At 41.1% G+C, this 25,562-nt stretch overlaps 1 protein-coding gene and 1 long non-coding RNA gene across 10 annotated transcripts in view; one reads left to right on the forward strand and one right to left on the reverse strand.

Moving 5' to 3' along the window:
• SLC26A8 (solute carrier family 26 member 8) overlaps nucleotides 1–25,562 on the forward strand; it is a 71,572-nt gene that overhangs the window by 38,968 nt on the left and 7,042 nt on the right. For all 9 annotated transcript variants that reach the window (XM_082412570.1, XM_082412572.1, XM_082412571.1 and 6 more), the window contains 11 exons: nucleotides 1,064–1,146; nucleotides 5,581–5,728; nucleotides 7,254–7,367; nucleotides 12,194–12,271; nucleotides 15,744–15,839; nucleotides 17,249–17,355; nucleotides 17,437–17,506; nucleotides 17,893–17,985; nucleotides 18,095–18,226; nucleotides 21,846–22,211; nucleotides 25,411–25,465. In XM_082412570.1, coding sequence (XP_082268696.1) covers nucleotides 1,064–1,146; nucleotides 5,581–5,728; nucleotides 7,254–7,367; nucleotides 12,194–12,271; nucleotides 15,744–15,839; nucleotides 17,249–17,355; nucleotides 17,437–17,506; nucleotides 17,893–17,985; nucleotides 18,095–18,226; nucleotides 21,846–22,211; nucleotides 25,411–25,465 — 1,342 coding nt within the window. The remainder of the gene's footprint in view (nucleotides 1–1,063; nucleotides 1,147–5,580; nucleotides 5,729–7,253; nucleotides 7,368–12,193; nucleotides 12,272–15,743; nucleotides 15,840–17,248; nucleotides 17,356–17,436; nucleotides 17,507–17,892; nucleotides 17,986–18,094; nucleotides 18,227–21,845; nucleotides 22,212–25,410; nucleotides 25,466–25,562) is intronic.
• Nucleotides 8,967–12,197, reverse strand: LOC309637702. The gene is made up of 2 exons (XR_014250767.1): nucleotides 12,117–12,197; nucleotides 8,967–11,251 (listed from the first exon to the last, which is right to left on the reverse strand). It is a non-coding gene; the product is annotated as an uncharacterized lncRNA (long non-coding RNA).

Below are 25,562 nucleotides of genomic sequence, written 5' to 3' on the forward strand. Positions count from 1 at the left end.
AAGCTATATAGCAAACACCAAAAAAAAGCATCAATAGTAGTTATCTTTGGATGATTTATTTCTGCTTTTAAATTTTTCATATTGTCTCTATTTTCCTTAATGAGCAAGTGTAACCTTTATACTGGAAATGAAAGAGTTTCTTGGCCGCTTGCCACACTTCTTGTCCCTTAACTATATAAAGATCACAACTTTTCTGTTGATCCAGATCTTCCTTCCATTCTGATCTGTAGGCTTCCTAGGGGTCATCATCTGAACACAGCATCACAGGTAAACCAACTGCTATCCTGCTCAGTGTCTGGCTGAACTCTTAGAGTAGATGCTGGGAAAATATTTATGTGTTAGTAGGGATAATGGGGTAAAGCAACTATATATTATTATTTTAAAATGGGCATTGAGGTCTCTTGTCTCTGCTTTAATTTGCTTTGGTGTGAGGTCTTTATAAGGTGTAACAGCTGCTAGCTTGTCTGTTTTCCCTCTAACAGACATTAGAAATGGAAGGGAGACTTGGCATTTCAGAAGGAAATGAAAGGAGGAAAAAAAAGCAAATAATTGCTTTGCTAAAGCAATTTTTCGTGTGTGCTATCAAATGCTGCTCCATCTTATTAACGGTTATTAATGATTATCAATATACCTCAACAATCCCCCAGAGGGCTTACTTGTATTGGGACAGTGTATCTAGATTTTAAAACTTTTAAAACTGAGGTCTTGGTACAGCTATTATCTGAAAACATGTTTATACTTGATCCAGATTATTTAAAGTTGGTGAGGAAAGAAAAGTCTTGGGCAACCATTTTTTCCTATTACTATGTCAGAGACCAAGCCTGAATTTGTTTTTCATTCTGGTTACAGTGCTAAAAAGAGTTCAGGAAACCAAAAGAGTCGGGGAGGACTTCTGCCTTTGTTGCTCCACTGAACTGGCACTGCCTCTTTCTCCAACCTTCATGTATAGGGACTGCCGCGTATTGCATTCCCTGTGCTGCCAGAGGCTATGGGCACCTCTGCTCTTGGAAGCAATACATAATATTTAGATGATCACATGCCTTTTCTTTTTAAACCCCTACAGATTATTGGCTTCGCTGCATTTGCAAACAAGATAAACGTGGACACAGAAAACAGCAAGATGCTCATTGATATGATTCCTTACAGGTTGGTAACTCCACTTTTCAAGACTACTTTTCCCTTCCTGTTAACTCCTCTTAGCTTCTGACTACATAGCCTGATTGGTATCATTGACCAAAACAAACAGAGTGCCAGTTAGTTCTCCAGCAAGGATGGGTTTATTCGGGATCAGCAAAGAATTGCAATTTGGGGTCTGCAACCATGGCGAGTCACATGCAAGTCCTCCCACAGCAAGGGAAGAAGTTTTTATAAAGGAAAAAATAAAATTGGAGTGGGGGGTGGCTATGGTAAACAAAAAATCTATGGCTTTTCATTGGCTGAATCCTTTGCCAGGAAAGAAGAGGAGTCTTTCTTCTTCCTGTTGGGCTCTGCAATGGTCACAGGGTGTGAGAACTCCCCCTTTTGGTCTCCCAACTCTACTTAATTATTTTCTGTTTATTAATTTTTTTTTAAACAATATTCTCTGCTAACAGTCTCTGGCCACAGCCAAATCCGGGTCATGGGCTCAAGTTCATTTTAGAACACAGAGGTTCTAAAGGACAAGGGCTAGGACAACCCCGTTCTTCTCTGGTCAGCCTTAGACTCTCTTCCCATGGTTGAGCCAATCCCCTTACCCAAGTAAACTACTGGATGCAATGAATACCAGAGAGACTCATGCATCTTTCTCACAGCACATTATGAACCTTCTCAACCTCCATACCTGTCTGATTAACTCTCAAGGATGGGACAAGAGATACCTCTGTTTTCCTAACCTCTCCCTGGGGTTCAGTGCTCAGGAGGTGAGCATTCCTTCTGTCTTCACCTACTTAGACTGAATCGGTGTCCTTGAGCAACATTACTTCATCACTCTGAGTAGAAAGCCTTCTTCAAGTAGTTTGGCATATGGAGTTCTTAAGGACTTGCAATTAATTTACATTATGATTCCTACCAGTAACTATGGGGCATCACTCTTGCTTCTGTTAGGGAATTATAGTTTCTTTAACCTTGACCAGATGAATCACTTTAGCTAAGAAAGGCAGCATACCACAGTTTCTTGGCTCAGGAGAAGGCTTTTGAAGAGCATTGCTTATTTCCTCATGTTCTTCAATAGGGAATACAGCAAAGAGTCAATGATATTGGCTAGCCCCCAGCATACAAAACAGAGGCTACTTTGATGCAACCAGATTGAATTAATCTCATATCCTACCAGTTCTCAGTGAAATCTAATGATGATTAAATACATTTGAAATTCTGTTCAATTTTTTTAAACTGTGAGCAGGCAACCTAGGTACCAGGGAATACAATGGTAAATAAGACTTGGTCTCTGCCCTCAGGAAAAAAAAATGACAAGGGCAACAATGGGATTGATGCTTTACATAATTATTTTATGTCATTTGTTCCTCACAGTAATACTATAAGGAAGATATTATCTTCTTTTTATGGCTCAGGAAACTAAGGGTTACCAAGTTTAAGTTACTTATCCAAGCTCACACAGCTGGTCAGTGTCAGAGCTACTATTTGAACCCATTTCTATTTAATTCCAAAATCTAGTATAATATCCCCTCTATTATACTTACTTAATACGCTTCTGTTATTAATGACTTAAAAAGCACACAATTAACCTTTGCTTATATTTCATCATAAGATTCAAGGGTATAGGTAGAGAAACAAACATTTCAAAAATCTAATTTTAGGTATTGCTTTGAACTCCCTTTTTATTACCTGTTTATCCATGGTTGCTAGGGACTAGAAAAACTGAACAATTTAGGTTAGTTCCTTCCATGTCCATGTCACCTTTTAACTAAATTGCTGATGAAGAATTGAATGTTACAGAAAACAGCAGGAAGGAAAAAAACAGTAGTTTATGCTGTTATCATACTAAATATTTAAGGTTTACTAACATAGATTTGGGCAATAGAGTCATGAAAATTAAAATCTTTTGTGCATCAAAAGACACTATCAACAGAGAAAAAAAGACAACTCACAAAATAGGAGAAAATATTTGCAAATCACATATGATAAGGGATTAACATCCAAAATACATAGAGAACTCCTAAAACGCAACAACAAAAAACCAACAACCTGACTCAAAAAGTGGAGAAAGGACTTGAATAGACATTTTTCCAAGGATGATACACAAATGGCCAATAAACACATAACATGCTCAACATCACTGATCATTTGGGAAATGCAAATCAAAACTACAATAATAGATGCCACCTCACACTCATTAGTATGACTACTATTTTTTTTAAAAAAAAGACGAAAATAACAAGTGTTGGTGAGGATGTGCAGAAAATGGAACTCTTGTGCACTGTTAGTGGGAATGTAAAATGTACAGCCACTGTGGAAAGTAGTATGCTGATTCCTCAAAAAATTAAAAATAGAATTGCCAAATGATCCAGCAATTCTACTTCTGGATATATACCGCCCAAAATTAAAAGCAGTGTCTTGAAGAGATATTTGTGTACCTATGTTCATAGCAGCATTACTCACAATAGCTGAAATGTGGAAGAAACAAAAGTGTCCATCGATGGATGAATGGATAAGCAAAATGTGTTATATACATACAATAGAATATTTTTTTGACAGTAAGAATATAGTTTTATTTATAGAAGTAATAAAAGGAATATACCACACAAGTATTTTACACACAAAACACCTTAGACACAAAGATATGGAAGTGAATTTTTAGTTTATTCACATTGAGTCTAGAATACTAGGTGACCCACTGTCACCTTTAAAAAACAGAATCTTGTCACATCTCTTGAATACAAATTAAACAGCTCAGACTGAGTTGGTCGAGGTCACATAGAATCTGGAACTCACTCTAGTCTGTGCCTTTACCCTAACTCTTGAAGCTGCTACACTCATGACAGAATAATTCAGTGGGTGGTGAATCAGACAAAACAAACATCAAACAGACTCTCCTTCACAGCATGGCAGGTGTGAGGGAAAGATAAACTTTAAACAAAGCTGTATTTATCTCGCAACAATGCCCCAACTGGAGCACTTTTTTTTTTTCTGTAGACAGATACTCCTAACACATGACTTTTCTGCTGCTCAAGAACCTTCAATGGCTCCCCAGTGCCTATGAACTCACAATGGCAGCATGTTAAGGCTGGACTTTTCTTGTTTGTGACTAGCCCCAGTGGCTTAGCTGAAATTGTCTAAGATTTGATTGGAATTCAGTATTAATTGTGAAGTGGGAGAGAGAGACTGAAGGCTTCATAACGGTTCTGGAATGTGCTTAATTTGGGCACTGAAAATCCAAATATTTTAGCATTCAACTCCCCTCATACAATAGAATATTATTCAGCCTTAAAAAGGAAGGAAATTCTGACATATACTACAACATAGATGAACCTTGAGGACGTTATGCTAAGTGAAATAAGCCAGTCAGAGAAAGACAATTACTATATGATTCCACTTATCTGAGGTACTTAGTAGTCAAAATCATCAAGACAGAAAGTAAAATGGTGGTTGTCAGAGCTGGGGGGAGGGGGAAATGGAGAGTTATTGATTAATAGTTATAGAGTTTCAGTTTTACAAGATGAAAGAGTTATGGAGTAGGTGGTGGTGATGGTTGCACATTATGAATGTATTTCATGCCACTGAACAGTGCATTTAAAAATGGGTAAGATGGGGGCTTCCCTGGTGGTGCAGTTGTTGAGAGTCCGCCTGCCAATGCAGGGGACATGGGTTCGAGCCCTGGCCTGGGAAGATCCCACATGCCACGGAGCAACTGGGCCCGTGAGCCACAGCTACTGAGCCTGCGCGTCTGGAGCCTGTGCTCGGCAACAAGAGAGGCCGCGATAGTGAGAGGCCCACGCACCGCGATGAAGAGTGGCCCCCGCTCGCCCCAACTAGAAAAAGCCCTCACAGAGAAACGAAGACCCAACACAGCCATAAATAAATAAATAAATTAAAAAAAAAAAAAAAAAAAATGGGTAAGATGGTAAATCATGTTATGTGTATTTTCCCCAATTAAAATAATTGGGGAAAAAAGGTGTGGATAAGAATCAGAAGCAATTTTTACAAAGGACAATGACTAAAATTATACCCTAAAAGATCTGAGTTTGACTAGAAGGGAATACATTGAGCTTTTTAGCTCTAAACCATCTTAGATATGATATAAGCCTATTGCTTACCCACTGGTATGGTCTCAAACAGTGTAAATAAACTATTTGTCATCAATTTTTGTAGTTTTGCCTGTCCTATTTGTTGCCATTGGTACATGGCAGAAACCTTGAACTAGAAGATAGCAGGGCATGTTCTCTTAATGGCTTTTGTAACCTGGCTTGATTTGCTGGCAGTTTTTGCAAGCTGCTGCCTGAGTTGCTCTTCTTATCTCTTATTTTTATTTTTTAAAAAAGGGTCAGACCTTTTGATATGGATGATAAAGTACGATAAGGTTGGAGTGGGGGAGATGCCAATAAATGATTCCTGCTATCTAAGAATAATTCCACCATTGTATTCCAGCTTCCTGTTTCCTGTAACGCCAGATGTGAGCAATCTTACTGAAGTTCTTTTAGAAGCGTTCTCCTTAGCTTTAGTGAGCTCCTCTCTGCTCATATTTCTGGGCAGGAAGATTGCCAGTTTCCATAACTATGACGTCAATTCCAACCAGGTGAGAGGACAGGCCTTTCTATTACTTTCTCTGACCCTTTAATCTTTGTTCTCTAACCTTAGCCTGCAGTTAAAATGAAGACTGGATTCTTCTGTAACCAGAGAGTCACTTGGGCCATGATTTGAATTACAATTACCAAAGGATGTTTTAAATTTATTTATTTATTTATTTATTTATTTATTTTTGGCTGCGTTGGGTCTTTGTTGCTGCGCGGGGGCTTTCTCTAGTTGTGGCGAGTGGGGGCTACTCTTCGTTGCGGTGCGCAGGCTTCTCATTATGGTGGCTTCTTTTGTTGCGGAGCACAGGTTCTAGGCGCGCAGGCTTCAGTAGTTGTGGCACGTGGGCTCTAGAGCAGAGGCTCAGTAGTTATGGTGCACGGGCTTAGCTGTTCCATGGCATGTGGGATCTTCCCGGACCAAGGCTCAAACCTGTGTCCCCTGCATTGGCAGGCGGATTCTTAACCACTGCGCCACCAGGGAAGTCCTACCAAAGGATTTTTGAGAAGTGTGGCACACTTAACTCTGAAGCCACTTGAATTAATATGCGTGTTGTTACTCTAGAACAGATATGGTGTAAGGAGGCAAGAAGGTAATGTATGGCATCATGTTGTTAAGCTAGCAGAGTTCCTCTCCTCTTCTTTTATCTGCCTTTCCACCAAGTCCTTAGAAGTCAACCACATGCCAAAGCACAATAAGAAATGCAGTGGAGGGGTTCCACTGCAATGCACTCCAATGCAGGGGGCTCCGGGTTCCATCCCTGGCCAGGGAACTAGAGCCCACGTGCTGCAACTAAGAGTTCGCATGCCGCAACTAAAGAGATCCCGCATTCCACAACGAAGACCCAGTGCAACCAAATAAATAAATAAATATTTTTTAAAAAGAAATGCAGTGGAATATCAAAACTAGGCTAATAATACAATTAAGTTGGCCTCCCAGAAATAGTCCTTGTCATTTTTTTTTTTTTAGTCTCCGACCATTTTGAGTTTGGCCTTTTCCCTAGAAATTAAAAAGGGAATATGGGGACTTCCCTGGCGGTCCAGTGATTAGAACTCGGTGCTTTCACTGCCGTGGCCCCAAGGTTCAATCCCTGGTCGAGGAACTAAGATCCTGCAAGCCGCTTGGCACGGCCTAGTGGCCTAGTGGTTAGGATTCTGGGCTTTCACTGCCTGGCCTGGGTTCAATCAGTGTCCCACTTTGACTTTAGGATAGTATAGAAGGAAGCAAGAAAAATAGTACTATATTTCTCCCTGTCATCCTACATTCCCAGCAATCATGCAGAAGAGAATAATAAGGCAAATGTCTCATTTACTCACTTTGAAAAAGGACTTTCCTTATGATCTCTAGCTAAAATGAAGGAATCAGATTTGCCATCCTTCACTTCTTTCCAATAATATTTCAGTGTTATTTGAAGTGATGTAAACAACCCTGTCTTCATACATAAGAAATAACAGTATGCCTTTAGTTCAAACTCAAATCAGCCTTCTTTGACAAACAGTGGGCCTAAAGTATTTGCCATTTCTTTACAGGATTTAATAGCCATTGGCCTTTGCAATGTCGTCAGTTCATTTTTCAGATCTTATGTTTTTACTGGTGCTGTTGTCAGGACTATTATCCAGGATAAAGCTGGAGGAAGACAACAGGTATGTGAAATAGAATTTGATCTCTAATATAGAAAGACACTTAGGTCTATTCACATGTATATTCACAGAAGGGGATTATATTAGTTTAACCATGTTACTGTTTTAATGTGATGCTTGTTTGGGAAGAATTTGGATTTCATGCTTGGCTTAATTTTTGCTTAGATTTTGTCTTAAAAGCTACTGTCAGTGTGGAACTTCAAAGTCATTTTCTATAAAAATACTCTTCTGTTAAAGGCTTCTATGTATTAGCCCACAAAAAGCTACTTTCCATGTAACATACCTAAAAGATAATATTTCAGATAAACCAACCATCACCTATTAACATTTTTTTCTATGGGGAGATATATTCTCAGCCCTAGTCTGGGAAAGCAATAATATAACTCTCTCCTTCCCGACAGCAGAACTAGAAACTTTCCTGGTTTCCTCAAAGGGCATGACAAGAGGCTTTCATGATAGAGAATAAAGTCTTTGTCTAGGTGAGCTTAGGGAATTTATGACCATTCTACCTTTGTGTAAGAGAAAATTATCTAGGTCAGACCTTCTTCAGGTATCCTGAATTAGTAAACTAAATATACAGGGGTATGGAAGGGAAGAGGGAAAGGGAAAATGTTGGCAGAGAAGGCTCTAAAGGCAAGCTCTCTGTCTAATTGTAGGTAAGAGATTTTTTTAAAATTTATTTATTTTTGACTGGGTTGGGTCTTCATTGCTGCGCGCGGGCTTTCTCTAGTTGCGGCAAGCGGGGGCTACTCTTCGTTGTGGTGCACGGGCTTCTCATTGTGGTGGCTTCTCGTGTAGCGGAGCACGGGCTCTAGGCGTGTGGGCTCAGTAGTTGTGGCTCGCGGGCTCTAGAGCGCAGGCTCAGTAGTTGTGGCACATGGGCTTAGTTGCTCCGCGGCATGTGGCGTCTTCCTGGAGTAGGGCTCGAACCCGTGTCCCCTGCATTGGCAGGTGGATTCTTAACCACTGAGCCACCAGGGAAGCCCTGGCAAGAGAGTTTTTCAGTCCAACGTTCATGAGTTTTAAACTGACCAGATAAAAGTTACAACTTGACAACATGAGAGGTGTCCCATCTCAGTTATATAGCATGAATAAATGTCAAACAACTATCAGAATTGAACCTGGAGTAAGCCCATGGAATGAGTCGGGGATCAGGAGGCACAGAAACAGTGACAGAAGTCAAAGACAAGCTTAGGCCACAGTAGCACAGTAGGGAGGTATAGCCATGGTCAAAAAGTGAAGTGTCAAGAATGGACACTAAATCTGAATGGGGAAAGATAAAGTGTCACAGTCCATGGGTAAATATAAGTGAAATATAAGGTGAAAGCCAATAAAAGTCAGAAGATTGGGCAGGGGTGAGAGCATGGGTCTAGAGTAAGGCCATACCATATGATTTTATGTAGACTGAGTTTTTTTGTCATAGAGCTTCTGCCAGACACATTGGCCTTTAAGGTGTATGTAGCTGTTTTGCACTACTATTTGACCAAAGGAAGGAAGATGAGTTATGTTAAAAAGAAGGATGTTCTATGCAAGTGTGAAAAAATTTTGAAGTCAAAATGAGAGGATTTTATGGTAAGAAAAAATGGAAATTCCAGACATTAGTTCCCACTAACTTGTGACCACACACTTTGTTTATTTAGTATACAAGCATAACAAATTTGGGGAGAAAAGATGCATGTGGTTGGAAAAAACTAAATCACGGTGCAGGTAAAATTAAGTGCAGAATAAATACAATAAATTTTAAAATGCCATAAATATTGCAAGAAGGAGAATGATGGATGAAGTGAGACTTTCATGGATCATTGCAAGAGGGTTAGGATATGTATAGATGGAGGGAGGGAAGAAGGGCTTCAGTTCAGCCTCAGAGTTGCCTTTAGCCTGTTGGACAAAGTGCCTGCTTCAAAGGTTGCCGATGGCTCTCATTCTGTTTTCTGCTATGGCTTTGTTCTCCCCTACCAATGACATCTCTCTTTGTGGTACAGTGACCCTTCAAAGGGAAGTATGTCCCCAGGGATACTGGTAAGTCCTTCCCCAAGACCCTGACTTGCCCAGGGCAAATTGCTGGTTCAAGCAGAGAATGCCCCTGGCCCTGGCCCTCCACATTGGAGCTACCCCACCTCCAGTAAGTTTCTGATCTGGACTCATTCAGCCTTCTTCACCCCATAGCAGGGGTTATTCTCTCCACCCTTTTTCTCTGGGGACTTTTGATTCACTCTGCCTGAGAACACCCCCACTTTTTCAAAGCTCCTCAGGACTGCAGGAAAGAGAGGCTAGGGGGTTGGCTCTGAACCTCTCCGACATGACTTGTCACCAAGAGCCACTTATGTATATATGTATTATGTATGTGTGTATGTATGTATGTGTGTATGTATGTATGTCTGACATAAATACAAACTGTATAAAATGTGTCTGAATTTCACTTTAATTTCTCCCTGTCTAGAACCCACTTGTCTTCACTGGTTGCAGCAAAACCTATCAGCCCTTCCAGCCATGGCCTGGGCCTGCTCATCCAGTTCTGACCACTATGCTTCCCTCTTCTCTATGATTGGGTTCCTTTCCTTGTTCTCTGCTTTCCAAGGACCAGCCTTCTTGCCTTGTCCCCAGGGTCCCAGAACTGCTTTTAAAAATGAGTTATTATTTTTAAAAAGAAAAGAAAAAAATTATCAAAGAGAGAAATGAGCTGTGTTCTTTTTAGAGGGAGCAGATAGGACAGTAGAGAGAGCCTGGATTTTGGAGTCAACCGGTCAGGTAGATTGAAACCTGACTCAGTAGTTCTAGATGTGTGACCTTGGGCAAGTTACTTTCACTTTCTGAGGCTCTAGTCCTCATCTGTAAAATGGGGATAAGGATAACCTTTCAGTTGTGAGAATTAAACTGGATGACAATAGTGCCCACCATAGTGCGTGTCACTTAAGATGTTCAAATATCAGAGCTTCTAACCCAGGTCCCTAGTGCCCTGGCTGGTCCATGGTAATGTACTGTCCGCTGCTTATGGAGCATTTGGTGTCTGAGGGTCTGCGTGTCAGTAGTGGCTGTGTTTTATGGGACCTCACATTGCCTTGAATCCCCAGAAAGAAGGTAGAGTCAGTCTTTGTTCAAGAAAGCCTGGAAAAGTGATGGAAAATCAGAGCAGAAAAGCAAAACATGCATGAGATGTAAAGTTGTACATGCTCATTGTCTCTAGACCCTGTTCAGGCACTGAGTCTGGGATTCTGAGAGCCATCAAGCATCCTCCTAAGGCACAGTGCCACCAAGGATGGCCCTCTGATCCCAAAGCCCACTCCTTTGCGAGTGCAGCCATGGGGGACACACAATTATTGGCAGGTCTCCCTGAGCAGCAAGTTTTATGGGATTCAGTGTCTGGTTTGTACTCATTTTAAACTAGGTTTATACAGCTAATTTTGGTGTCTGTATGTCTTCGCTTCCTTAAAAATAATCAGGAGAATTTTGGAGAAAGGAGTAGAAGGAAGGAAAAGTCCTGATATATTTTCCTGTGCTAATCAAATCAGTTTCTTCTTATAGTGCAAGACTGCCTGAAGCTAGACCCTAAAACTCGGTGCAGCAACAGGCTGATATGTACATTGGCTGGAGGAACTTATGGTTTCAGTTACCTTTTTTTAGTTCCACAGTGTATAAAATGTTTGTCGTGAGAACTTCCTGAGTTTCAGTTACAGTGATCGATTTTCCTGAATCCTTCTCCCTACACTCTTCTCTCAGGGTTCAACTTTTCCATGTTGGGTTGGTCCCATTAGCTGTGCATCAGCTGGGATGGGGAAAGAAGGACGTAGGATGTTAATTTCATTGCGATTATTTTCAGCGATACATTTATATGGCAAATAGCAGTGAGTAATGAGAGGGAATCCGGTAGGAAGTTATTTTTTTCACACCTAATAAAAAAAGAGAAAAAAAGTTAGAGAATCATTGCTGAGTGGTCATTTAATGGTTTAGATTTAAGGTTGCTTGTTCTTGCTTGTATATGCCATTGTTTTGATTTGTGGTTACAGTTTTTTTCTCCCTCCACCCCCATCACAGTGGGAAATTACACTGCTTTATATTATTTTTTCTTAGTAAGGGCTTAAACAATGGAAATTTATCAATAGAGGATATAATGAGTTCATGATTATGTCCAGAGAGCCTTGAGATTATAAAGGGAACTATGCTTCTTAGCTTTCTACCTGTATTTGCCAATCTGAATCACTGCTTACCAAGTAGTACTGAGCCCAGAGTAGTCAACCCAGGTGGGATAGGATCCAGAGCTCCTATATACAGCCCTGACTCATGTTCTTAACCTTTTTTGATGGCAGTGAGGCAGAAGGAAACTGAAGTAGGAAAATCAGAAGTGAATATCCTGGTGTTTTTAAGATGAAGCACCACTGAAGCTGTTAGATGGGAAGCTATCCAGGCTCCAAAAGAGCGACGTGGAATGGTTGGGATTTTAGGGCTGACAGTGATGAGTCTACCAGGGCTTTTCTAAACTGTTCAAAGAAGGGTTAAATTTAGGATGAAGTGCAGGCTGGATTTTAGGAGACTTCAGATTCATAGCACAAAGCTATGGCAAGAAAGATTCAGATATCCAAGACAATCTGGGACTTTTCAGAAAGCCTTCATACGTCCAATCAACACATATTTATTGAGTACCTAGTATGTGTTTAGCACTTTGACAGGACCTGAAAACGTGAGTTCACCAAAAATGCACTTATGCTGGATGGTTATACTCAACCCCTTTTAAGAAAAAAATGACATGCTTCTCACCAAGCAGAAGGCCTCAGTTGCAGACAGGGACCAATACATTCCTGATGGTCTCTCTCCAACTGGCTCTGTCTCCTCAGTTTGCATCTCTGGTAGGCGCAGGTGTGATGCTGCTCCTGATGGTGAAGGTGGGACGCTTTTTCTACAAACTGCCAAATGTAAGTAGAACTAATCAAATAACTAAGTCAAGAAAGAACGGATCTCCAGATCCGTTGGTGGGGCATCTCTGAGGAGAAATGCATTCAACTGATCCCCAGTGGTTGCCCCAGCCTATTTCTAGCTCCTTTTCTTTAAAATAACAGCCACTGCCTCACAGGATTGGGAGTTAAATAAGATAATATGTATAATATAGAGAGAACAGTTTTGAGCTAGTAATAAGCACTCAAACAATTGTTGTTATTCTCGTTCCCGTTAATTTTTTTTTTTTTTTTTTTTTTTTTGCTTAAGCTATAAAGTAAGCTTTGGAAGTAAGGATTCAGTTAAACATGACCAAAATAGACTTCTGATGCCAGAACACCCAATACCACCACAGGCTTGGAAGCTCATTGTGCATTCATGCCATCTGTTTTCCTAAATAGTTTCCAGAAGTCCTTGTTCTGCATTCATGTGAACTCAATCCCCCTACTGCTGCCACACTGCCTCTCGGTCAGTACAGAACACTAAAGGCAGCATCTAAAAATTGAGTTTTAACTCTGTGTTCAGCTAGGATGCCCTATATACTTATGTGCCATTTCTTCCCTTTGTGTGAGACAGATGACCTTACATTTAGAGATGCCAGGTGCATTAATTACTAGCTATAATCGATTTGTTCTAAGTTACAATACAGATCAATGCCCAGTCATCATAATTTCCTTTTAAATTTCCTTAATGTTCCCTTTAGCCATTTTTAGATAGTACTAAGGGAGTGGGGAGGAGATTTTGTTCCTGGTGCAGCAGCTTGGTTACACACTGAGGTGGCAGTCCCTAAGCTGGAGTGGTTGTAAATATTATGCCCATCCTTTTGAATGCGTTTATTCCACCTGGTAAATATCAGGTTTCAGTAGAGCAGGACCATCTCAAGGCTGTTACTGCCTTCTGCTCTTGTGATTCAGGGACCTTGGAAACCAGCCATGGAATATATGCATGGTGGGTGGGATTAAGCTTCTGTTTATCACACAAGCTGTCCTCTGATTCCCAGCAGAAGCCATCTACAGAATTTAGTTCATATAGCACCTTTGGTGCTATAACTCTTGGGAGTCTATTTTCGGAGGGCCACTCACTAATTTACTTTGAACAATGATATTTTTCCATTCTAGAAGAGTCAGAATTTTAAAAAATCTCAAATAAAAATCTGTCAGAATTCACTGAAGGGTAGTGATAAAAGTAGGTAAGCCCTCCCTTACTATAAATATGTTGGGGATAGAACAGCCCTTGCTTTTGGCCAACCATGTTATGGCATGTTATTTTTACATCATCTAGTTAGGATGTTTCTGGGTGAGAAAATGTGAATACAATCTGATCAGTGGAATATCTGAATTTCTATAACACTGGGACTCTATGAGTATTAAACTACGAATGATTCCTTCCTTCTTTGAACGACTGTGGATAGCTTGTTGCAAAATCCTTAGGAGAGTAATTGGTGGAACATCCTGGCTAGGATCTCAGCTAGTTAGCAACGGAACCAACATAAATTTTTTAAAAATGTAATACAGGGACTTCCCTGGCAGTCCAGTTGTTAGGACTTTGTCTTCCAGTGCCCAGGGTACGGGTTCGATCCCTGGTCAGAGAGCTAAGATCCCACATGCCTCATGGCCAAAAAACCAAAACATAAAACAGAACAAATATTGTAACAAATTCAGTAAAGATTTTAAAAAAATAGTCCTCATCAAAAAAAAAATCTTTAAAAAAGCCATAATGCAAATAGTATATTCAATATTGTTCCAATTTTGTGTGAAAAAATACATAGGCTATACCAAAACGTTAACAATAGTTATCTCTTGTATGATGGAAATTATATATAAATTCAATTCTTCTCTACACATGAGCATGTTTTATCTTAATATTAAGAAAGGTAAGAATTTTATTGTATATTATGTCATGAAAAGATTTGTTTCCTCTTCATACTCCATACCTCAAGCCAAAAATCTGGTAAAAGCCCTATGAAGTTGAATTTCTTATCTTTCCTACCACATCTCCCTGCAAATTGTAGAAATTTGGGGAGATTCTTGACTAGAAAGAAGATGAAGATGGGAAACAAGTAATTTCTGCTGACTTCATCTTTGTTCTTCCCTCCTCTACTGACCTGTTAAGACCAAGTGGTCACTGAGTAACCTCAGAAAATAAGAGTAAGCTTGGATCCAATCCATTCCTGATGATAGGATCAGTTCTAATTCCCAGGCAGAGTATATAGAAGAGAGGATGGCTAGGAAAAGGATGAGAATTGTTTCTTAAAGTAGGTTCAATTCTACTTTGAGGCCCTGATGATTTTACATCCCTATGAGTATCCATCTTCATTTTCTTATATTTAAGACACTTTCTTTCCATTAGAAAGGGAGACATGCTTACTTTTAAAACTTTGGAAAATTCACAATAGATAAAAATCTATTTTTTAGATAGACTGGTTACACACTGAGGTGGCAGTCTCTGAAGCCATAGTCACAAATAAACCACTATTAACATTTTGGCATGTATCTAACCAATATTATTCTCTATAAATGGATAATACTTTGCGTAATTGTGATCTAACTGTACAATCTGGTATTCTTGTTTTAATTTAATATGTAGCATGATACTCCATACTATAACTTAATCATCTTAAATTAGGTTATCTGCATTTTTGTTATTATAAATAACACAACAGTGAGCAATTTTGTACATCTACCCTTTTCTATATTTAAGATAGATTTCTAAGAGTAAAACAAAATTTCTGTGTGAAAGCATATTAGCATTTCTTGATATATTGCCAAATTATTTTCCAAAAGGGCAATACTCAACGCCCATTTTTGTGGAATGTCCTCAATGTTTTAAATTTGCTAATTTAATTTGATGGACAAAAAATTGGTATCTTATTGTTGAAATAATTGTAGTACATCATGATTAGACTTGAAAAAAGCCCAACTATTTCAGCATTCCTGTGAGTGGAAATTCTCTTAGTTTGTCATCCCTTTTGAGAATGGTTTCTAAGCAACATCGGTAATATAGATTATGTCAAGCAAACTACACAAAGCAAGGCCAAGTAGGCAAAGATAAGAAAAATGGCCAAAGGTGCCAACCTCCCTCAGGGCTTGCCTCAGACACCAAAGTGACAACATGGAAGCAGAAGGGGCTAGATGATCATAACCTGCAGGTACTCTTCCTCTCACTGTCAGGGTAAGTAATCAGTGACCTGAATCTAAAAGGGGCTTGTGGTAGCTGTACCGGCCAAATGAGTGACCTGGCCTTGCCTTGTTTTGTGCATTTGACAAATTATGGAGGCAAGCAGAGAAAAACGTGGAGAATACTTATTTGATTAGACAATGAGTCAAAGCATGGACCTGGTATTTTTATGAAATATCAGTGCATAATATCTCTGAGTGGCAAGGTACCTTTGTGGAAATTTGGGAGTTTTACCCCTGAAAGGAAAATGAAGCAGTGTTTATCTTTTCCCCACAGGCTGTGCTGGCTGGTATTATTCTGAGCAATGTCCTACCCTACCTTGAAACCATTTACAACTTACCCAATCTGTGGAGGCAGAACCAATATGACTGTGTAAGTGTAGATGTCCTGAGGTGGTGGGGGAGGACAGAGAGGAAGCCTGCAGAGAGGGGAAGAGAACTAACAAAAGAGATCAACCTGAAGCCACTGTCTGATGCCTAGTACTCTCTGATGCCTAGTACTCTACTTTTGCTTTAAAAAGGGAGTCAAGGTTATTGGTGCATGGAAATACCCATTCCAACTATGCAAAGTTAAATAAAATGCAACTAATTAAGTAGCTGCAGTTACATACAGATCTAGTAAAAAGGGTTTATCATACATTGCATATTTGAATGACTTTTAATCCGGTTAATAGAAATACATTCCAGGATGGGAGACACAAATTCTAACAAGAGAAGGAGGTTTCTTTCCAGGAAGAGTAACTGATGGAGCATTCTCCTTCTCTCTAGAGCACAAAACTAGAGGACATAAAGGGGAGACAGCAAGAAATAAAAGATGGGGGATGTGATACAATGAGAGGAGAAGCACCCAGAAGAGGCAAAGAGATAGGAAAAAGGATCATTTTTGGATGCAGGTCCCTGAGAAGTTAAGAGGGGAATGTGGTCCAGTGCACAGGTAGAGCTTCTAGTCTTAGGAGGAGGGATAGCACTTCCAACAGACCTGGAGAGAACGGGGGAAGGTTGAGTGCAGATACTAACTAACAAGTGGCAGGTGGAGGGGGAAGTAAATACTTAAGGGAGTTTCAGCCTATCTTCTTCTTTTTTAAATTTTTATTAGAGTATTGTTGATTTATAATGTTGTGTTAGTTTCAGGTATACAGCAAAGTGAATCAGTTATACATATATCCACTCTTTTTTAGATTCTTCTCCCATATAGGCCATTACAGAGTATTGAGTAGAGTTCCCTGTGCTACAGCAGGTTCTTATTATCTATTTTGTATATAGTAGTGTGTATATGTCAATCCCAGTCTTCCAATTTATCCCTCCCCCCTCAGCCTATCTTCTTTGTGAAAATGAAAGTCAAATCACCTGCTGAGAGTGATGGAGAAGGTGGTGGGATAGGGGCTTGAAAAGGATAATAAAGACTCCCAATACTTATCATAGCTCTTAAAATAGCAACCACTAATTTGGTGAGTGTTCTGGGTTGCTTTACAAATAATATTTCTAATCTCAATAAATTCTATAAAGCAGATACTATTATTCCTATTTTTCACACAAGGAAACTGAAGTTTTAAGAGAGAATTAAAGAGAGAAGTGACCAAGGATGCATAAAAGAATTGCTAGGTAACCCTGGGACCCAATCATTTTTGATGGCATCAGTTCATATGGCTGTGGAATTTGTTCTCTAAATCCTAGGTGTTGGCAGAGAAAGGGTAAAGGTGAGCTGAGAAAGAGGACTTGGGATTTTCTCAGTTCTGCTTGTTATCACGGTCTTCCTCTTCCCTTCTTCCTCTTTTCCATAAGCTCATTTGGATGGTGACGTTCATATCTGCAATTTTACTGGGACTGGACATTGGATTACTTGTTTCAGTTGCTTTTACCTTCTTCATCATCACGGTTCAGTCACACAGGTACTTTGTCTCAGGTAATAGGAGGTGGGCCATGGCAAGGTAAGGCAACTGTGACCTAAAGGCAAATGCATTTACTTTCAGAACTAAGATTCTCCTCCTGGGTCAGATCCCTAACACCAATATTTATAGAAGCTTCCATGACTATCGGGAGGTAAGAATCCAAATCAGTCCCACTCCTTTGCCCAAAGGATGGGGTGGACCAGGCCTGCTGCTTAGTTTTTCTACAAAACCCCTTTGCTCCTGTCTGCTGCACTGCAGATATGCATTTACAAAGGTGGGGAAAGCAATGCAGCCAGTTAAGGATAATTTTTAAATGTACTTTGGGGGAGGAAGGCCAAGAAAAATAGAGGCGTGAGGAAATGGAGGGGAAAAGAAGAAAGCAGGAAAAGCAGGGGATGAAAATGGGAGGAAGGAATTTGCTAGATCTTGCTTCTTATAAAGAATACAGATTCTCCAGGAGGTTCTAAGGATTTCTTTTTCTTACTCCATGAAAGAGCTGAAAAATTTCCCTCAAGTTTACATTTATTTGTCTTGCAGGTTACAAACATTCCAGGGGTGAAGATCTTCCAGTGCTGCAACTCCATTACATTTGTCAATGTTCACTACCTAAAGCGCAAGCTGTTAGAGGGGGTGAAGGCTCTCCTCCCCAGCCTCTCTCCACCTGCTCCCCTCCCCTTCCCCGAGTATTCTCCCCTCCCCCATTCACCATCCGTATGTGACCCCCTCATATGTCTTTCAGGTTGAAATGGTAAAGGTGCCTCTTACAGAAGAAGAAATTTACAGCCTGTTTAATCAAAATGAAGATGGCCCCCAGCGAGGAAAGATTTGTTGGTGTTTCTGCAACAGTGATGAACTGGAGCCACCGCCCAGGGTTAGAAACACGTCTTCTTTTCTGCATTTTTCTCCACATTTTAGAAAAAAGAAGTGCACTAGTAGTTTTTTAAAAAAAGAAAGAAAAGAAAAGAAAATCTAAACCCCCTCAGGGATTTTAACTCTTAGACGAACCATGAGTAATTGGAAATCAAAGATTTCCACTCAGAAATGGAGACACGGGTTCCCTTTCAGGTTCAGATCTTGCCCTGAAAGTAGGAGGCAGGGGGAGATGTCCTGACTCCTGATTCCCTTCTCAATGGCCAGCAACTTATCTGAGCACAGAGTACAGTCTGCCTGTTGACATTGTCAGTAGTTCCCTGGTTGTCCCTGTTTCCTTGACTTTTATCTTAGCTCCCTGGCTATAGATTTCTGAAAACAAGTGACTTAAAGATTGTTTTCTAATTGCACCAGGGTCAAGGTGGCTGGGGTTCCCAAGGATCTGTCAGAGTCTCCTGATGTCTGCCTGTGACCAGGGAAATGATGATGTGGGATGGAGGGCGGATTAGCAGACATGGGGATTTTACAGCATCTGAAGATTATTTTAGCAGATGAGTTACAGCGCTCATTAATTTCCAACTCAGATTTGGTCTAAATATTCCCTTTCCCCAGGGCAGGGCTGTTCATTTCCAGCTTCGAGGCCTTTCATTCACACAAACACCCTAGAGGAGCAGCTCTGTCTACACACACACACACACACACACACACACACACACACACACACACACACACACACAAACACTTCCCATCCCCCTCCTCACCTACAATACCAAGCACCCACTCTCATTGTCATACACCCGAATGGAGCATAGGTTCTACTGAGCTCCTGGAAAATACCGACTTCCCTGCCAAGAGGACTGCTCTACTACTAGAATTAACACTATCTCTAATTTTTATTTTGTATCCACACTGCACTGAGTATTGTAGAGAGTATTTACAGGACATCAGAAAATACATTTTAGAGTAGAATATGATCTAGTATTTATTGATATACTGTGTGCCCAGAACTATGATACTATGAAAAAGGAAAACAAATTTTTAGGGGCCGCTGTCTCCAGGTAGTTCTTTTTTCTTTTTCTCTTTAATTGTGGTATAAAGCGCATAACATAAAATCTATCATCTTAACCATTTTTAAGTGTACAGTTCAATAGTGTTAAATATATTCACATTGTTGTGCAATCATTACGACCATCTACCTCCAGAACTTTTTCATCTCGCAAAACTGGAACTCTGACCCATTAAACAACTCCCCATTTCCTCCTCCTCCCAGCCCCTGGCAACCACCATTATACTTTCTGTTTCTATGACTTTGACTCTTCCAGATGCCTCATATAAGTGGAATCATACAGTATTTGTCTTTTTGCAATTGGCTTATTTCACATAGCATAATGTCCTCAAGGTTCATCCAGGTTGTTCCTTTTTTTTTTTTTTAATTTTTTCATGGAAAAATTTGAACATATACAAGAGTAGAGACAAGTATAATGAGCCTCTATGTACTCACCAACCACTTTAAGATTTATCACCTCGTATTCAATCTTATTTCATCTATACCCCTACCCACCTACAGCCCCTCAAAATCACAGGATTATTTTGAAGCAATTCACGGAATTTTAATTCAAACTGGGGAGGATTTCCTGGGAGTCCAGTGGTTAAGACTTGGTGCTTTCACTGCTGTGGGCCTGGGTTCAATCCCTGGTCAGGGAGCTAAGATCCCGCAAGCTATGCGGTACGGCCAAAAAAAAAAAAAAAAAATCAAACTAGGGAAACAACTCTCTATTAATGTGACATTTAAGGCTATTATTGTATTTATCCATCCAAAAATATACATTTTTTTCACATCTCTGAAATTTAGATGCATTGTACAATTGACGGCATTATTATAGTTTAATTTGCAGTGTTTTGTTTGTTTCTTTTTTTAAATTAATTAATTCATTTTATTTATTGATTTTTGGCTGCGTTGGGTCTTCACCGCTGTGTGGGCTTTCTCCAGTTGTGGTGAGCGGGGCCTCCTCTTCATTGCGGTGCGCGGGCCTCTCACCATGGCGGCCTCTCCTGTTGAGGAGCACAGGCCCCAGGCCCGCGGGCTTCAGTAGTTGTGGCTCGCGGGCTCCAGAGAGCAGGCTCAGTAGTTGCGGTGCACAGGCCCAGCTGCTGCGCAGCATGTGGGATCCTCCCGGACCAGGGCCCGAACCCATGTCCCCTGCATTGGCAGGCGGACTCCCAACCACTGCGCCACCAGGGAAGCCCTTGTTTGTTTCTTGACAGTACAAAAAGTAACGGTGCATCTTAAAACTGATGAAATAAGATGGTAAACCATACCATGCAGTATATTGTTATGTTCTAAATCGTGTGTTTATATTCTAACAACTCTAAGACTTCAGTTAAAGAGAGATTGGCATGAACTCAAAAAGGCAGGGAAACTTCACGGTAGTAATGGACTTAAGCTGGGCAGGAGAGAGAAATTTGGATTTATGTCAGGTAGGAAAAAGAAGGACTCTCAGTCCATGAATAGGCTTGGACAGAGACACTGAGGTAGAAATAAGCATGGGATCCTCAGAGTAAGAGGCTTGGCCTGGGCAGTAAGTTCAGGCAGACCCGGCGGGAGTGGATTGTGAAAGCTCTTGAAAGAGTATAGAGTAGACGGAGAGAAAGGGGAGGCTCTCAGAGGTTTCTTCTGCCTGAAGGACCTTGTATCTCCCCAACACTGAGGCAGTGCTCAGCTGTCCCACAAAGGCCTGGCCTCAGTGACTGTCAAGGCTTGGGGAGCACCTCTCTCCATTGAACTGTAATATTATCATTTGTCCACACCACTTTTTTTTTAGCAATACAATATATATTACCTTGTATAGTTTTAATCTTTACATTTTTTTTTCTATTTTTAAAGTTTATTTCATAAGCAACATTATTAGAACAACAGATTTTTCTTAAAGAAACATCACCCCAAAGTCTACCACTCTAGCAAATGAACTCTTCATTTTCCCACGTACCTTACAGTTTTTGTCCATTTAGGTTGTTATTCATCCTTTAAATGGACACGTGCCCTCTCCCCAGGTAGAATCTGGTCCCTGTGACTGCAGAGTCAGCATTCACGTCTTTCATGCCATTGTATTCCCGGTGCTTGGTACTGTCCTTAAGCAACATAGGCCTATTAGGAGCATGAAAGGAGTGAAAGGTAAAGACAGCCACACTCAAGTAACTTTTGTCTCCTTAAGGAAGTCTGACAGAAGACAGTTTCATTGATAAAAGAAGGAGGTGTTGAGAAAAGGGACTGATGGAAGAAATACTTCAAAGTTCTAGTAGGTGCGGGAGACTAATTAGAATCCAGGGATGAGGGAAAGGAATAAATCAAAGATGATTTAAAGTCTGGCTCACTAGGACAATGATAATGTCATTGATGCATGTGGGGAAGTTGGGGGGGGTGGCTCAGGAAAGATGAACGTGGTTTTAGTCACAAGCTGGAAGTGACAGTGAGATATCTAAGGAAAAAAAGTATAATGCATAGTCTGCGGAGTTTTCCAAGAGAGAGGGAAGTGAGTTAGTAGATAGAAACAGCATAGTTGCAAATGCTTCCTGCCTTGTTTGAGTCTCATCATAGTCCTCCCCTAATTCTGTCATCCCAGGTTGTTTACACAGAACGATTTGAAAGTAAACGGGGCCTCGACTCGTCCTCGATTAACCTGGTCCGCTGCTCACGTTTCAAGAGCATGGACACAAGCCAGACTATGTCCGATGACCAAGTGCCGTACATAACATCTTCCACATCCCAGAGAAATCCAAACTATAAGGAGGTGGAGAAAGTTTGGCTTTCTGATGACCCCTCTAGGAGCATGTCGATCACACTCCCTGATGCTTCTGAAACTCAGGTCGGGGGTGGAACACCCCTGCCTTACTCGACTTCATCTCTTCTACCCAGCATCCACACCATCATCCTGGACTTCTCCATGGTACGTCTTGTGGATGCACAGGCTTTGGTCGTACTAAGACAGGTAAGTACTAAGGAGGCTTTCACAAGAACGCTGATCCCCTCCTACCACCACCATCCCAGCCCTGATCCTGATTGAATCCTGTTAGTCACTGATCAGCTGCTCTGTGACTCCTAGGCCACTAGGAACTTGAGCACCAAAGACAGTTTAAGGTCAACCAGAATAAAAAGAAAATGAAGCAACTCTGATTTACTAAACTAGGGTTGGTTCCCTAACCATGGCATATTATTTCTCAAGGACTGAAAAATAGGAAACTCTTAACACCATTGAAACAGCAATCTGTGCCACACCCAGCAACTCCCAGCGTATCCTGGGAGTTAGCTACAAAAAATGTCAAGGAATAGGTTCAAATGCTACAGAAGAAAGTTCACAAGGAATTCTCCACTATTCAGCTGCTCTAAAAGGCACCCAGGTTTGAAGAAGTTGTGATGAAATGACACCCCAAGCGTGGGGCCGCCCGGTCCGGTACCTGTAAGGATCTTCCCCAGTTCCTTCTTCATTGCCTGCATCTTTGGGTGAAAAGGGCAGGAAAGATTTTTCCTTCAAAGCTATGTTCCCTGAGTCCTGGCTTCTCTCCCACTTTCTGGTTTCTCAGACAGATTTCATTTCTCTCCTTCTTGTACAATATGGACAGTTTAGGTGCACAACTAACCATATTGACTTTATTGTTTAATGTCTCATAAGTACAGTGTCTTTTTTTTTCAAGCCAGCTTATCTCAGGTTTTAGTCCTCTATGTCACTCTTGCTCCTGTTGGCGATGGCTCAGGTTTACACATCCTGAACCCACTTGCTTCCTGGCTTTAACTGCACCCACCTTTTTTTTTTTTTAATTTATTTAATTTATTTATTTTTGGCTGCATTGGGTCTTTGTTGCTGCGCGCGGGCTTTCTCTAGTTGCGGCGAGCAGGGGCTACGCTTCGTTGTGGTGCGTGGGCTTCTCATTGCGGTGGCTTCTCTTGTTGCGGAGCACGGGCTCTAGGTGTGCGGGCTTCAGTAGTTGTGGCACACGGGCTCTAGAGCGCAGGCTCAGTAGCTGTGGCACACGGCCTTAGTTGCTCGGTGGCATGTGGGATCTTCTCGGACCAGCGCTTGAACCCGTGTCCCCTGCATTGGCAGGTGATTCTTAACCACTGTCCGTCCCCCCCCCCCCAACCTTTTTTTGAGATATGCTCCTTTGGCTGACTTTCCTTCTTGTATCCTCAGATTCCATTTTAACAAAATATTTATAAATATTTTATCCTACGTCTTATTCCTAAGTGAATATGATTCTGTCTTAAGTGAGTCCAGCTCCTCTTTGGTCTAAGGCAATAGGAAGCTTGTCATAGCAGAAAGAACTCTGATTGGTGGTCTGTGGATGTGTGCTCTGTCCTGGCTTTACTACCACTCACTGTCCATCAGACCCGAGGTAACTTAATAAATTGCACTGGGTCTTGGTTTCCTCATCTATAAAATGAGAGGCTTAGAAGAGATTTACATTAAGGGCTTTCCCATCCATGAGACCCTCTCCCCACCAACACCCCACCCCCACTCCATTTGCAGGCTCAAATATACTTGATAATGTCTTATCTTTGGGACTTTTCCATCTTAGGTTGTACTACTGGGCTGTGTTCTCTTCTCCCAGTCTTACACTGTAGCTGTAGCTTTAGATATCACTGACTACACTATCGAATGCCTCTTACATGCCAGACTGAGTTGAGCACATTTATATACACTATCTCATTTAGTTTTCACAACAGCCCTGAGAGACAAGCCATATTTCCCCCTAAGAGTCCTGGGCTCGCAGTTAGGAAGGGGCCTGTCCAGCACTGGAACTTAAAGCCTCTGACTTTGTATCACTCTTCCCCCTGTTCTGTAGTATAATTGGGCCAAGCTTTCCTCTCTCCTCTCATCTTCCATTTTTTGGAGGCACCATATGTTCTGGTCCTTGGCATGACCCTTCCATCAACCTGGCCTACGTTGATGATTTTCTGCTCCAGCCCCATCATTGAGGCAATGTCTGGCACCTTAACTTTGCAGCCTTCAGAGATTCACGGTACACCCTCACACTTTAAAAATGCAGGTTTCCCCCTAGGTGTCTGGCTCTGTGTGTGTTCAGGTTTGGTTTGTACCTTCTGTGGTCAGAGCATTTGAGAAGAATGATTTCTTTGACACTGGCATCACCGAGGCCCAGCTGTTCCTCACCCTCCATGACGCTGTGCTGTTTGCTTTGTTCTATCCCGCCTTGTTGGAGGAAGTCATTATGTTTTGTTTACTTTATAATTGAAAACTTGAACCCACTAAGAAAAATCCCAGTAGTTGTTCTTATTAGAGACAACCACTCCATTTAAGCTTCTTCTTAATTCACAGGATTTCAATCTCCCATTGCTTGTCATTTAGAGTATGTCTATAGTGGCTCTTTACCAAATAACTTCATGATTTACTGTATGATCAAGAATGACTTTCTTGTTTCCCCTTGGTAGTAAAAGAAGTAGAGTCTGTCTGTTTTGTTTCTTTTGACACTCCAACTTAGTGCCCAGGGTTGGAACCTGTTGGGTCTTAGAGTATTAAGGTGAGTGGTGACTTCTTTTGAATTGAATGTTAAGATTTATAGCTCCAGAGCATATATATATATATAGGCTGAAGTATATACTTGAGGTCAGTGTCTGATGTTTTACTAAATTCAAATACAACTTTGCAGAGCAGCTCTGAATATGATCCTCAGGGTTCCTGAATACCATTCCCAACTATATCACTTGACCATCTCTGGGCCACATTTTGCCACCTCTGCTTAGTGGACTCCAGAGAGAAGGGGGTCACGTGCAAACACTAAGCAATAATACCAAGATACGATTGTTCATGAGGCCCGTCCAGTGTGTCCCCATCACACCTGTGCCTGTGTCTATCCTAGCACTGTCCTCATGTAAACATTTATCTCTTTATGTGAACTGTTTCCCCACTTAAGACCATGGGCAACCCTCCCTGTCACTCCCCACCCCACACAAGACCATCTGATTCTCTTTTGTATTCTGGCACTTTAGGCATTTCCTGGCATAAAGCAGTTCACTCATCAAATGTTTACAGAGCTGAATGGGGTGGGGATGCAAAGGTACATATACCCCAGACAAGTGAATGACCAAAGAGGTTTTAAAACTCAGCTAATTAAAAGGCCCTTTCCTCTACTGAGTGTGAAGATCTCTAAAACTGGCTTACTCTCTCCCCCCAGATGTTTAATGCTTTCCAAAACGCCAACATCTTGGTGCTTATTGCAGGGTGTCACTGTGAGTATCCTTCATCTTATGAACAGGGCTGTGTTTTGTACCCTGGATCCTCTCCTCCCCAGGTGTCTGACCCTGTGTGTGTTCCCGGTTTGGTTTG

Source organism: Balaenoptera physalus, assembly GCF_965194825.1.
Source record: "Balaenoptera physalus genome assembly, chromosome: 11".
Taxonomy (NCBI): Eukaryota; Metazoa; Chordata; class Mammalia; order Artiodactyla; family Balaenopteridae; genus Balaenoptera; species Balaenoptera physalus.